This window comes from Malaclemys terrapin, chromosome 6 (genome assembly GCF_027887155.1).
Source record: "Malaclemys terrapin pileata isolate rMalTer1 chromosome 6, rMalTer1.hap1, whole genome shotgun sequence".
NCBI classification, from domain to species: domain Eukaryota; kingdom Metazoa; phylum Chordata; order Testudines; family Emydidae; genus Malaclemys; species Malaclemys terrapin.
This window is the reverse complement of record NC_071510.1, coordinates 89,558,125-89,571,363: the sequence shown is the minus strand read 5'-3', so window position 1 is coordinate 89,571,363 and position 13,239 is coordinate 89,558,125. Positions and strand designations below refer to the sequence as shown.

General features: G+C 45.0%; 1 protein-coding gene across 1 annotated transcript in view; it reads right to left on the bottom strand.

The window, feature by feature from the left end:
• Positions 1-11,038, bottom strand: part of SCAMP1 (secretory carrier membrane protein 1) — a 65,601-nt gene extending 54,563 nt beyond the window's left edge. Inside the window, exon 1 of the mRNA XM_054031617.1 lies at positions 10,845-11,038. Within this exon, the coding sequence (XP_053887592.1) occupies positions 10,845-10,901 (57 nt within the window). The 5' untranslated portion in view covers positions 10,902-11,038. The remainder of the gene's footprint in view (positions 1-10,844) is intronic.
• Positions 11,039-13,239: the final 2,201 nt, after the last annotated feature.

The window sequence follows — 13,239 nt, the reverse complement described above, 5'->3', positions numbered from 1 at the left end:
GGACACACACAGTGTAAATTTAGCCTGAAATTTACAATTTTGAAACTATATACTTTATAAATTTTAACTAACAGAGGTGTTTCTACACTTTTTTTAGTTCATTGCTCAATCTGAGAGAAATGAATAAAGTAAACATGAAAAGTGAATTTGTATTTCTAACATGTTCATGTATTAGTAACAGGTAAAAAATTCTTTACTGATTTGATTTAAGTCAATGTCTCTAAAAAAAAGACTCAGGACAGGACAATGATCACTAGTGCACAGAAAGTACCTGAAGCTTCCTTTGCAAAAATATAGTCTCTGATAGTTCCACAGTAAAGCTGGTTTTCATTTTTGTAAAAACCAAGAAAAGCCCTAAATATATCTGCTATTCCTACATCTAAACCACATCATTCCATCCTGATCTTCTTATAACACTCGATTGACGTGAGCTAAAAGCTGCTCTATCAGGTAGCAGATTTATAATAGGAAAGCCCTTTAGAGAAAAGCTGTTGAAAACCTGTGGTGAGAGGGAAAACTGCATCCTATCCACAGAGCCATCTGAACTCCTCAACAAGACATTCAAAAGGAGGTCAGATGGGGAGAAGGGGAAGAGACCTTTCATTTTGCCTCTAGGCTTTTCTCAGCCTAGCTTTCTCCCTGAAGCCTGCTAAGAAAGGAAGCAGAGAGAAGGAGACCTTTTCCCCAAAAGGCAAATGCGGTCCTAGGACATGGCTGGGACTTACATGGATAAATTCTCAGCCTAACTACCCATCAGAAATTTGAAATAAAAGGTTGAAGTTTTCCTCAGCAAAGCTCTACAGCAGGAAGGTCTGGTTCCACCACTGGCTGTGGAGGCTGCTTCAGGGGCAGGGCATTCCCCTGCTGTCAGTGACCAACAGGTTCAGTTCTGCCCCCAAGCTGCAAGCAGGCTGAAGTAACCCTTGTAATGGATCTGTGGACTGCAGCATGATGAAAAATTGCTTATATTCCACCTGAGATCACCGCTTTCTCAAATGCAGTTTTGTTTTGTTTTTTTTTTTAAACAAAAGAAAAAAAATCTAGTTTTTACAAGAATCTAGTTTTTTAAATCTCTCTGTAAAGAGGGTCCTGTAAAGAGGAACCTCTACCATGTTATTGCCATAATATATTTTAATTATGGAACCAGACTTGAATGTAGTGTTCCAAGTGAAACTTCACCAGTCCCTAAATAAATGACTAGAGTAACCTCTTACTCTCCACTTCTCAGGATTGCAGTGATTGCTGCTCAAGTTAAAACATTGTGCTTTAGCACAACAGCAGGAAAAAAAGTTACATTTCTCAAATTTCAACTGGAGATCATACAAAAACTGGATTCATGCTAGCTCTCTGAATGCAGAGAAACACCACAATGAGGAATTAAAAATTCAGTAAATGAAGTAAATATTGATTTATGCACTAGACTTTGAAAAGAGGATACAGAATAATTTTTAACAAAATATGAAACGTTTATAATTCAACAGCATTACAAAATATTGAATATTTCTTAGAAGCCTTTCAGATTGGGAAAATGGTTGTGTAATAAAACCTTATCTAAAATGGAGAAATGTACACCAATCAATTAAAAGAAACTTGCAATACGTAGGTGCATGTACAGATTGCTGGGAAGAGTAGGAAGAGAAACAACTGATACAATTGATCCCTGAAGTTTCAGGGCAGTGGTTCTCAAACTTTTGTACTGGTGACCCCTTTCACATAGCAAGCCTCTGAGTACGATCCCCCCCCCTCCCCCCATAAATATATAAAAAAGTGTTTTTAATTTAACACTATTATAAATGCTGGAGGCAAAACGGGGTTTGGGGTGGAGGCTGACAGCTCGCGAGCCCCCATGTAATAACCTCGTGACCCCCTCAGAAGTCCCAACCCCGTTTGAGAACCCCTGTTTTAGGTAAGCCCCAAATCTCAATTATGTGCTGGTGTAAGTGTCAATTTATGTGCAGTGTCAATTTTAGGTCACTAAAAGTTCCCGCTGTACCCTTCTCATGCACCTGTTTTGTCTGCAAGTTCTGGGTAGTCTTTTGGATTCAAAGAACTGAACTTAATTACGGAATGTCTTAAATTCTGACTGTAATGTTTCATTGCAAGAAAGCTCCAACAAGCACTCTTGTGCCTTTTCGGACAAACCAGAAGGCAGCTCACTGATTTCAATTCCAAAAAAGGATTACATATCCAGTTCTTTGGTTCAGCTTCTACTGAAAAATAATCTTCAAACTGTTGCTTCAAGGCAACAAGTTGTTCTTCAATTTCATTTTTTTTGGTCAAGCACCAGTTCATTTTCAGACAGAAAACCTTCCAATGTTAGAAATGCGTTGAAATCATCCTTTTTTACGTGACTAGCAAATAAGTCAAGTATCTTGATCACTGCATTGATTTAGTCTCGCCTATCCAATATAATCACTGAAACTCCCTGCAACCCAGCGTTCAACTCATTTAGGCATGTAAATACATCGGAGAGGTAAGCCAATCACGAGAGCCAGGATGAATCTTCAAAACAATTTGTGAATTGAAATGGAAGGTCTGTTAGAAATAGCTGTACTTCTGAATGTAGCTCAAACAAACAAGTACTTTGCCTCTTGACAACCACCGTTCTTCTGTATGAAGAAGTTGTACATAAGCACTACCCATTTCATTGCACAGTACACTAAAAATTTGAAATTTATAGATCTAGCTTTTATTAAATTAACAGTTTCCAAAACACCCTTCATTTCCCCTGGCATTTTCTTGGCAACTAGTGCCTCTCAATGAATGCTATAGTGTACCCATGCGGCATTAGGTGCCACTTCGCAGATATGAACCATTATCCCACTGTGTCTTCCCGTCATTGCTCGTGCACTGTTAGTACATACTCCAACCCAACGTTTCCAATCAATACTGCGTTCCTTCACAAACTCATCTAATAACTGGAAAAGTTGTTCGGCGGTTGTTCTTCTTGGTATTGAATGACAAAACAAAACATCTTCCAGTACTTTCCATTCCCACTAATACCTGATGTATGCAAGATTTGCAATGTCAGTGATATCAGTCATCTCATCCAATTGCAATGCAAACTACCTACTGTTGTTCACACGTTTCACAAGAATGTCTTTAACATCAGTGGTTTGAGCATTAGCTTGCTAAATCCAGGGATGTAAGTTCAATTCTTGAGGGGGCCATTTAGGGAACTGGGGTAAAAATCTGTCTGGGTATTGGTCCTGCTTTGAGCAGGGGTTTGGACTAGATGACCTCCTTCGGTCCCATCCAACCCTGATATTCTGTGATGCTATAATCTTGAATTCTGAGTGACACAGTGTCATTTGAAAGAGGCACACAATCTAACTGTTTTGCCGTCTTCTCTCCACACATTACTAATGCAAGTTCTTTAGCTGCGGGCAGAATAAGTTCTTCCCCAATAGTGTGAGGCTTCCCCGCTTTGGGGATTTGAAGGCTTGCATGATATGAAACTTCCAGAGCCTTTAAATTTACTGTTGCGTGAGCAAACATTGTTACTTTCCCTTGTTTCAACTCATTCAGTTAGCGCTGAAAAAATTCATCTTTGAAAGCATGATTTGTAGTCAAATAGCGCAGGAGGTTTGCAGGCTACAGGCTTTCATTAGCCAGCACTCCGTAGCATAACACACATTGTGGCCTTGGTTTATCTTGTTCACCGGTCCCTATAAAGTCTAAATTAATATAGCTTGAGTGGTATTGTCTTACCGTTTATTGGTGTTTCAGTGTATTTTCATTATTGGTACTCATACTGGTTCCTGGTAAACCCGGGTCTGCACTCAAAATTTCCTTTGCAGATGTATGTTCACTTGCTGTACTCTCATGTACGATTTTGAACTTTTCACTGATCTCACCGTCACTGGTTTGATTATTTGTTGTTTTCTTTTGAAAATAACCCATTTTCAACCACAAATCCATTTCTGTGGGTTGACTACTATCCTACTTACTGGACTGACAACTGTTAAATTTTTTGAAAAAGCACTAGGGTCTGGTACAGTCAGTATATCTTGCCACGGGACAATGATGACCAATAAATACACTATTGGTAGGTTAGCTGAATTGCATCCAATGAAAACCACGCATACACATCTGAAAAAAGTGACCAAAACTATGCATGTAGTGTAGTAGGGTACCAATTTAAAGAAACATGTTTCACTTCTGGATTAAATGTGAATAAAAATAAAACACCAAAGGCCCAATTAAATAACCTACTCTTACCATAGACCACTAAATCTTCAGGGAAAGCTGCTCTCAAAAAATGAAACATCTGCCAAAATACTAAGATGCTACAGACTTTTGCAGTTCACAAAACTATCCGTCTTGCATGCATATTATCTGCACACAGCTCAGCTTTAAGATACTATACAAATCTGAGTCAACTAGAAATAGTCATGCTCTCATTGCAATATTAATACAATATTTTCTGATACTGGATAGGAGAGTAAAAAGCCTTCACTCAGGCTTATGCAACTTCACTGAGATGTCCACTCTAAATTTGATTAATATTTCACACACAACAGTAAAAATAAGTAATAAAACCATAAAACCACAAACAAATGACAACACTGAAAATACAAAGGGAAGTAAAACATCAAGTGGTTGGTTATGGGTATTTTAAATTAGTGTTTAGGATCCAGGCTGTGCAAATGCAACAGAGCCCTGCAGAAAGAGGCAAAGTTCTCCTGGTTTCACATTGTGTGGGTCACCAACTCAAAAACTCACAGTGGACTCATTGAGTTTTTATAAGCCTTGGAGCACATTAACACATGGCTTGGAGTTTGTAGACAGATCCCTGCTTCAAAGAGCTTGCAAATAAGGTCTTTATCCTACAAAACACCTAGCAGCACCCACACCAAACCCAGTGCTGCTTGCTACTTAAGAGTCAACGGGAGTACTTTGAAGAGCCAGAACTATAACAGATAAAGAACTGGCCTTAATGGTTTCCATGCCTCTCCCCAAACGTAATAGAAATCACTTGTCTGGATCCATTAAGTTTTAACAGTACAGTAACTCCTCACTTAAAGTCCTCCCAGTTAAGTTGTTTAGTTGCTGATCAATTAGGGAACATGCACATTTAAAGTTGTGCAATGCTCCCTTCTAATGTCGTTTGGCAGCCACCTGCTTTGTCCACTGCTTGCAGGAAGAGAAGCCGGGCCAGCTAGCTGGTAGGGGCTTGTAACCAGGGTGGACTGGCAGCCCCCCGATTAGCTCCCCGTCCCCTAAGTTCCCTGTGCTGCAGCTGCACAGCAAGCTATCAAGGCAGTTCAGCTATCATCGTTCCCCCCCCAACCCCACTGCCATGTGCTGCTCCTGCCCTCTGCCTTGGAGCTGCTCCCAGAGACTCCTGCTTGCTGTGCAGTGGGGGAAGGAGGTGGCTAATGTCAGAGTATCCCCCTACCCCACTCCTGCACCCTGCTTACCCCTTCTCCATATAGAGCAGGGAGGGGACACGGATGGAGAGAGACAGAGAGCTTGGGGCAGCAGCTGCTGTCTCAAATTCTTGATCCACTTAAAAAGACAATGCACTTAAGAGGCAGTGTGCATCTCTCTCTCCCACACACAAGGTGTCTGTCTCTGTCTGCTATGCTGTCTCCCCTCCCTCCTGTTCCTGCTGCCTTCTGTGAGAGGCTACATTAACAACCACCCTTGTTAACCCTTGAGGGCTCAGCTGAGTTCCTCATTTAGCAGCAAGGCATTCCCTGGGAAATATCCCTCCCTCTTCCACCCTCTAACTTCACCACCTCAACCAAGCTTCACAATTATCATAGCTGTGAACTGTATTAAACTGTTTGTTTAAAACGTATACTGTGTGTGTGGGTCTATATAATATATAGTTTTTTGTCTGGTGAAAAAAATTTCCCTGGAACCTAACCCTCCCATTTACATTAATTCTTATGGGGAAATTGGATTCACTTAACATTGTTTCGCTTACAGTTGCATTTTTCAGGAACATAACTACAATGTTAAGCGAGGAGTTACTGTAGTTTTGGGAGAGCAGTCTTGTCCTCTCCTCAGCAGCAGCTACCGAGCTGGGGCTGGGAAAGGGGAGGGGGTCTCTCTCCCTCTCTTACCCGCTGTGTCAGCCCCAGAGTTGGAGCTGGGAAGGGGGGAGGGAGGGAGTCTCTTCCCCGGCCGCTGCAGCCCTGGAGCTGGGGAAAGTTGCCGCTTTCTCTGGCCACCACAGTCCTGCAGGTCCCAAAAATTCCTCCCACCTCCTCTTCTCACCCCACTGCCCCCACCACCTACCACCTACCTCCTATCTCCCCCACCTCTCCCCACTGCTCCTTACCCCCTATTCCCTCCAAGGCCACCAACTCACCTTACATGTGCCTCTTCTCCAGGATCCAGGCACCTAATTAGTGGAGCCACACCTGCACAGCTCCTCTAATTAGGTGGGCAGCCCTTCATTCTCTCGTGCGCAGCCGCTCAGGCGCGCACCTTAGAGGGAACTATCCACGGATCACATGAATGAAGCTCTGTCCATGGACCACAGTTTGAGAACCTCTGGCTCTAGACAGCAGCGCACACCTTCATGACAGTCCTAATTGTTGAACTACCATCTCTGATGGGTTAGCTAATGACCAGTAGCAATGGGGGGGGGGGTGGAGTGAGGAGGGCGAGCTCTCACATAGCTATGGCCACATGCTTCTCAATATTGAGGGCAGCTTTCAGGTAGGTGTTCCACTGAACCAGTCTGAGTTCTGCACAGATTTCTAGGAAAGTGGATTTTCACATCCTGAAGTTCTGCAGCCACTGCTCATCATCCCAGGTTAATAACACTATTTTATTCCACCAGTCAGCACTAGTTAGCAGAGCCCAAAAGCAGGGTTCCATGAAAAAATGTAGGGGAAGTCTCTGCTTAATTTCAAACTTCCTTTTTGCAGGTGGCCTTAGTGCCCTGGTTTTGAAATCATAGCATGAATATAGATGTGCTGTTTACATTCATCACTATGAGGACTGAGAGATCGCAAGCATTCCTCCTCCATGCAGTCTGACATTGGTTTGAACATGGCGCAGTTCAGCCATGTTCAAAGCACTCTCAGAATGGGCAGTTCAGGGGTTTGACTTTTTTGAAAAAATGGCAACCAACAGGTATTGATTAATTTTTTTGTATTTAATTTAAATTTTAATAGATTATAACTGTAGGCCATAACATTGGCTGTAAATTTCAAATTAAATTCTCATGTTTATTGTCAAAAAAGAAAAATTTATTTAATTTAAATAAAATCTGATTAAAAATTGAGGGTTTTTTTCTTAAATAAATAAATAATCAATAATCTTTATCCACCTGCTCAGTAGAAACTCTGCCACAAGACACACCTGACCAAGCAGTCTCCCCTCATTAGTTTGTGGTTACACTTAAAACCCACCAACACCACCTAGATGTGAAAGAGACATACAAAACAGGTGGAAAAGGCTACATTGTTAAATATATTGTATATCAAGTTATAAAATGTACACAATAAAACTGAGGGGGGGAATCATCATCATCACTTTAATCTATAACCTTCAGCATTACTACCAACAACTAGCTCTTATTTTTCATCCATAGATCTCAAAGCACTTTACCAATAGCAGGTAAAATAGTAGATAAAATTGTGTTCAGAACATGAAAATTGTGATTTAAGCTGTCAGTATAATGGGATTGTATGTAACTTTTTACAGGATATGCAAATGCACCTACTTGGGGTATGCAGGAACTTAGCTTTTTGAAGCTTCACTCTGAGAAGGAAATGCATTACCTATTCACAGTCTCTTCAAAGACCAAAGCTGGATAAAGGAGGGACTCACCTATTCATGACTTTATGTACTTGTTCTGAGCTGAAGCTGTGATGAACTTGTGACCACAGGGAAAATTCTTCTGTGGGGTTCAAAGGACTAATCATCAACCAGAGCCCTTGCTGGAGTGAGGGAGTGATCTCTGGTAAGCTTACTAGCATAAGGGTAGGCTCTTTTATTATTTTTAATATCTTTTTCTTGTAATGCTTATACGGTAACTCCTCACTTAACATCCTCCCACTTAACGTTGTTTCGAAGTTACGTTGCTGCTCCATTAGGGAACATGCTCGTTTAAAGTTGTGCAATTCTCCCTTATAACACCTCTGGCTGACTTTACAAGGGAGCATTGCCCAAGTTCCTCTTCTCCACCTCCTCCCTCCCAGCGCTTCACCCACCGCCAAATAGCTGTTTGACGGAGCTTAGGACTTTCTGGGAGGGAGGGAGCGAACAAGCGGGGAAGCTGCTCCCTCCCCGGCAGGTAAGGCCACCCAGAACGGAAAGGCTTTAGGGGCTGCAGGGCCCTGGGCCCTGGCCTGCAGCTCTAAAGCCCCTTTCGAATGCGGCCCTGCGAGCATGGGCCAGAGGACTCAGGAGGAGCAGGGGCAGCCGCGCAGCCAGGGGCTGGAGAGAAGCAGCGCTTTCCCCTTCAAAGTGCTGCTTCTCTCCGGCTGGCTTTGAAGGGTAAAGCGCTGCTTCTCTCCGGCCCCTGGCTGCGCGACTGCCCCTGCTCCTCCTGAGTCCTCTGGCCTGTGCTCGCAGGGTCACATTACGAAAGGGGCTTTAGAGCTGCAGGCCAGAGCCCTGGCCCCCCTTAGCCTAGGGCCCTGCAACCCCTAAAGCCCCTGCATACCAGGTGGCCCGGCCTGCTTGGGGGGGGGGGTGTAGCACCCAGAATTGCGGCTCCCAGAATCACGGCCATGGGGGTGATGCCGCGCTGCACAGAGCCACCTGCACACCCCCTGCACCAAACAGGAGCTGCCCCAGGTAAGTGCTCTGCACCTCCTGCCTGCCCCAGCCCTAAGCGCCCTCCTGCACCCTAACTCCCTCCCAGATCTGCACCCCCTCCCCCGGAGCACCCTCCCACACCCTAACACCCTCCCAGACCCTGCACCCCTAGCCCTGAGCCCCAGGAGGAGAATGGAGAAAAAAGAATGAAAAACAGGGAGAGGGGGGAGATGAGAGAGAATGCTCCCCCCACGGGGGGCCCCAAAAATGAAGCTGAGCACAGGGCCCCACTAACTCTAAATCCACCACTGGTGGGAGGGGGAGGAGCGTCGCGTCTCCACTCCTCCCCCTCCCTCGCAGAAAGCCCTAAGCGCTGCTAAGCAGCTGTTTGGCGGCAGGGAAGCACTGGGAGAAAGGGGGAGGAGCGGGGACACAGTGTGCTCCAGGGAGGAGGTGGAATGGGGGTGGGAAGAGGCAGGCCTGGAGCATCCCCCGACAAAGTCAGCACCTGTTTTTCTGAGGAAGCTGCTGCTGCACAAGGTGCTTCTTAGCGTCCCTGCCTGCCTCATTGTTTGCAGCGGGCTGTGCCTGTGTGGGGTAAGCCAGGGGCACCTCCCCACCACAGCACAGTACAGTACTGTACACTATATAATGCCTTTTGTCTGCCCCCCAAAAATTTCCTTGGAACCTAACCCCCCCATTTACATTGAATCTTATGGGAAAATCAGATTCGTTTAACATCGTTTCACTTAAAGTTGCATTTTTCAGGAATGTAACTACAACATTAAGTGAGGAGTTACTGTACCTTAAGAATAACTGTACTTGATTAAAAAGAGCTGAGGGTAACTTAACTGTGACAATAACATTGTTTACTATCTTTGAGGAGAAAAGCAAAGCAAAGCAGGCTGACTTTGCTGGAGAATTCATAGTATAAGCAGGGAGCTGTGCAGTCTGCAGCCAGGAGGCTAGAATGGGTGCTCTTGCTAGCCCAGAGGAGGAATACAGGTGTAGTTACCCTGTATTGTGACATTGAACACTTGAGCCAAAAAACAGCTAATGAAGAGGAAAGGGAGGAGTAACCAAAAAGGAGATTGAGCAAAGTTTTGAGGGCTGAAGCTGTACTGATAGAGAAGGAGGAATTCTCAACCCTGAATATTACAAACAGCAGCCCAAGAAGTGAAAAACTTCAAAGACCCTTACATTATGTATCTTAATTTCATAAAAAGAGAGCAAAGGTTTGCCTCCTATTGCTACCCAAATACGATAACAACATGTGCTTTCGAAATAGCAAGGTTAGCGAAATTTAAGAGGAGAAATAACACAAGACTTGAATGTTTGGGGAAGGTAGGAAAACTAAAGGAAGGATCTAGTGGCTTGTTTAATTTTTGAACTTTAGCTCCAGTCCAAGATAACCATGATCTGCAGTTATTGCACCAGTTAGAAATCCTTGCATTATAACAAAATACCTAACTGAGACCAGAAAAACGGAATCTTTGCTAACAGAAGGGGGACGACTGAATATGAAAGAACCAACCTTAAACGTTAAAAAAATGTATTTCCTTTGATGTGGAAGTTTTTATGGGTGGTGAAATGTGTTTTTTTAGAAGACTAACACCAGGTCTAGGATTTGTTTTAGATCGTCATGTTGCCTTTGCCTTTTTGTTATTACACATCAGCCCGATCGTCTAGCACTCATTGCTTGGAAGGGGTGCGATCACTTGTACACACAGATCCGCTGCGTAACATCTACTGCCTGGTGCCTATGGGGCAAGCCTGCAGAGTTACTACAGCGATCTCACCCTCTCAGGTGTCCGGGCCCCTACCCAGCCTGGAGAAGGGGAGTGGAAGGGAGGCTGGGCCTGCGGGAGCCTCATAGCGCGGGGATGTCGGGCAGGCCTGGAGGTGCGGACCTGAAGGCGTCTCTGCCCTGTTTTCCTGGGCAGAGAGGCAGACTCCCGGGGCCTGCCGCGGAAGGAAAGGACGGACGTGCAGGCAGCCCCCCGCGGGGTGCGGTCGCCCTCGGCGAATAGAAGACGCACCGGCCCCAAGCTAGAAGGGGAAGGAATGTTCCGCCCCGGGAGTCGCCCGAAGCCCCAGAGAGCCGGCCTCGCCCTCACCTTGAAGGGGTTGTTGAGGTCCGGGTCCGCGAAGGGGTTACTGTCGAAGTCTGACATGGCGGGGGCGGACGGGCGCTGTGATCACCGGGCGGCGGCGGCTCCACTCCAGCGCCCCACAATCTACCCCCAAACCGATGTCACAAGCAGATCCGGCCTAGATCCCGCCCCTTGCCCGAGCAGCCAGCCAGCGAGATCCAAAATGGCTGCTCCGGAAGTGAGGTGTTAGGCGAGGCAATACCATCTTTACGCCTGGAAAGGGGACACCACACTGGGGGAGGAATGGTATCGTCTCATGGAACCACCCAGGATAATCTTGTCCCACCTCAAAGTGCCCGTCTTGAAACCTCGCCGCCACCCTGTTAGAAGGGGACTCTAACCCTGCTGCCTGAACCACGAGGGTCTGGCTTCCGCTTCTCATCCGCTTGGGAGTGGGGGGTTGGCCTGTTCTATTCCCGCCCACCCCCCATTGCCGGCCGAGAAAGGGTGGGGAAGAATAAGGAAAGTAATGAGTCAGACTCCCACTAATTGCGTGGTTTAAGAGTAATGGGATTTCTCTTTCACACATACTCTTCTGTTTGGCTTTAAGGCTGTAGAGTTCACTTAGGTCACGTTTTCAGGCTTTTCTCTGGAAGTGTGAGGGCTAGAACTTTGCTTTGTTACTGAAAGAGAAAGAGGAGCTGCTGTGGTAAGTATATCCCGGGCTGTTTCAGGAGAAACAGCCCAGGGGAAACCTTTCAGAAAAACACCAACCACCACCTGACTGGCCCTGAAATCGCAAAAATTGGCAGCACTGTATAAGGATCTTCCCCTGAATGTTTTCCACTTGTAATCCCCTTCCCCAAAAGTAAAAGTAAGTAATTGCCAATCCTCCAAGATTGTCCTGGAGTCTCTGGGAATGAAAGATTAAGCTTTAATTAAAGATAATGTCATGTGATGAAACCTCCTGGAATTCATCCAATCAAAGTTGGTAACCCTAGAATAGGGTAAAAGTAGCAGGTCTGGTCCAAGGAGTAAAATAAGCTGTTAGTTATCTGTACAGTAACAGGAGTTCTTCAAAATGGGTTGTCCTTATGCACACTCTAATGTTAGCAGGCACATGCCCCAAAACTTTACCTGCACCCTGACACTCCTCATCAACAAGGACATGTGGGTACGGCACACTACTGCCATCAGTTTCTGTAACCGGATGCGGCCCTGTCCATGGCTTGGGCCTCTGCCAGGCAGGAGTAGCTCCTGCTCCATGGGGACAAGGGGCAGCCCATGGGCCCCCTGGCATCTGCTCTTTAGAGTGTGTCTGTCTGTGTAGACTTCCTGTTATGCCAGCTTCACCTTGCTCTTAAAGTGCGATGTGCAGAGGTTCCTGTCTGAACCACAAACAGCAAAGGAAGTCCTCACTGATGTGAGAGGCTAGCTTAAAGCTATATTACCAATTGTATTCATACTTATGAATATGCAATCAATATGTAAGGAATGAGTAAGATAGTATGATTGTAAGAAACCAATTGCAAGGCTTGAACTGAAATATTACCGTGTAAGGATAAGCAAAGTGTGTATGGGACTGTATATAAACTTACGGCAGTAGCGGTTCGATCTCTGGGAAGCTGGAACCTGGCCAGTCTCAGTCACCTAAGATCGAAAGCAACACCCGCATCTGCAGCCAGTATGAATGGAATGTGCGTCTAAGTATAATTGTACAAATAAGGGAAGCAAGCAATAAATCAGCCCTCTTTAGTGCTTTAATTCGACCTTTCTTTGTGGTTAGTTCTTGGCTGGTTCCAAGAACGGGTAACAGTTTCCTCTGAATGTGGAATCCAAGCAAGGAGTCCAAGGTTGAGGGCTGGTAAGGCAAATGGTAGAATATGCATATTGACAACATCTCTCAAAGAATTCCAGTTATTATACATGTAAGTAACATCTGTCCAAGTCTTAGGCTATCATCTAGATTCCTACATCCCACTGACATGCTTACGGTAGGCTCAGCTGTATACCTCTCCCCTCTTTTCCTGAGTTCTACTTTTATGGTGTCCACTCCAGGGGCTTTTCAATGTCTGCAACCCTCCATCAACTTATTTGACCATGCAAGGAGATTCATCAGGATAAGTTGAGCTTCTTGCATAGATGTCCTTTGCCTCTTTCACTTCCAACTCTCAATTTGTTTTGTTCATTTTATACATGCCCTGATTGTTCCTATTTATAAAAAGCGGAACCTAGCTGTTTGTGGAAGTTACCTCACAATTTCACTGTCAGCTCCTAGCAAAATACTACTATGGATCATCCTGAAGAGAATTGAGCCCAAGGTAGAGAACTTTTTGGCTGACAAATAGGCTGGGTTTAGAGGTACAGTGAATGGAGCAAATATTCAGTCTGCATGTGCAATATCAGAAAGTAGAGAATG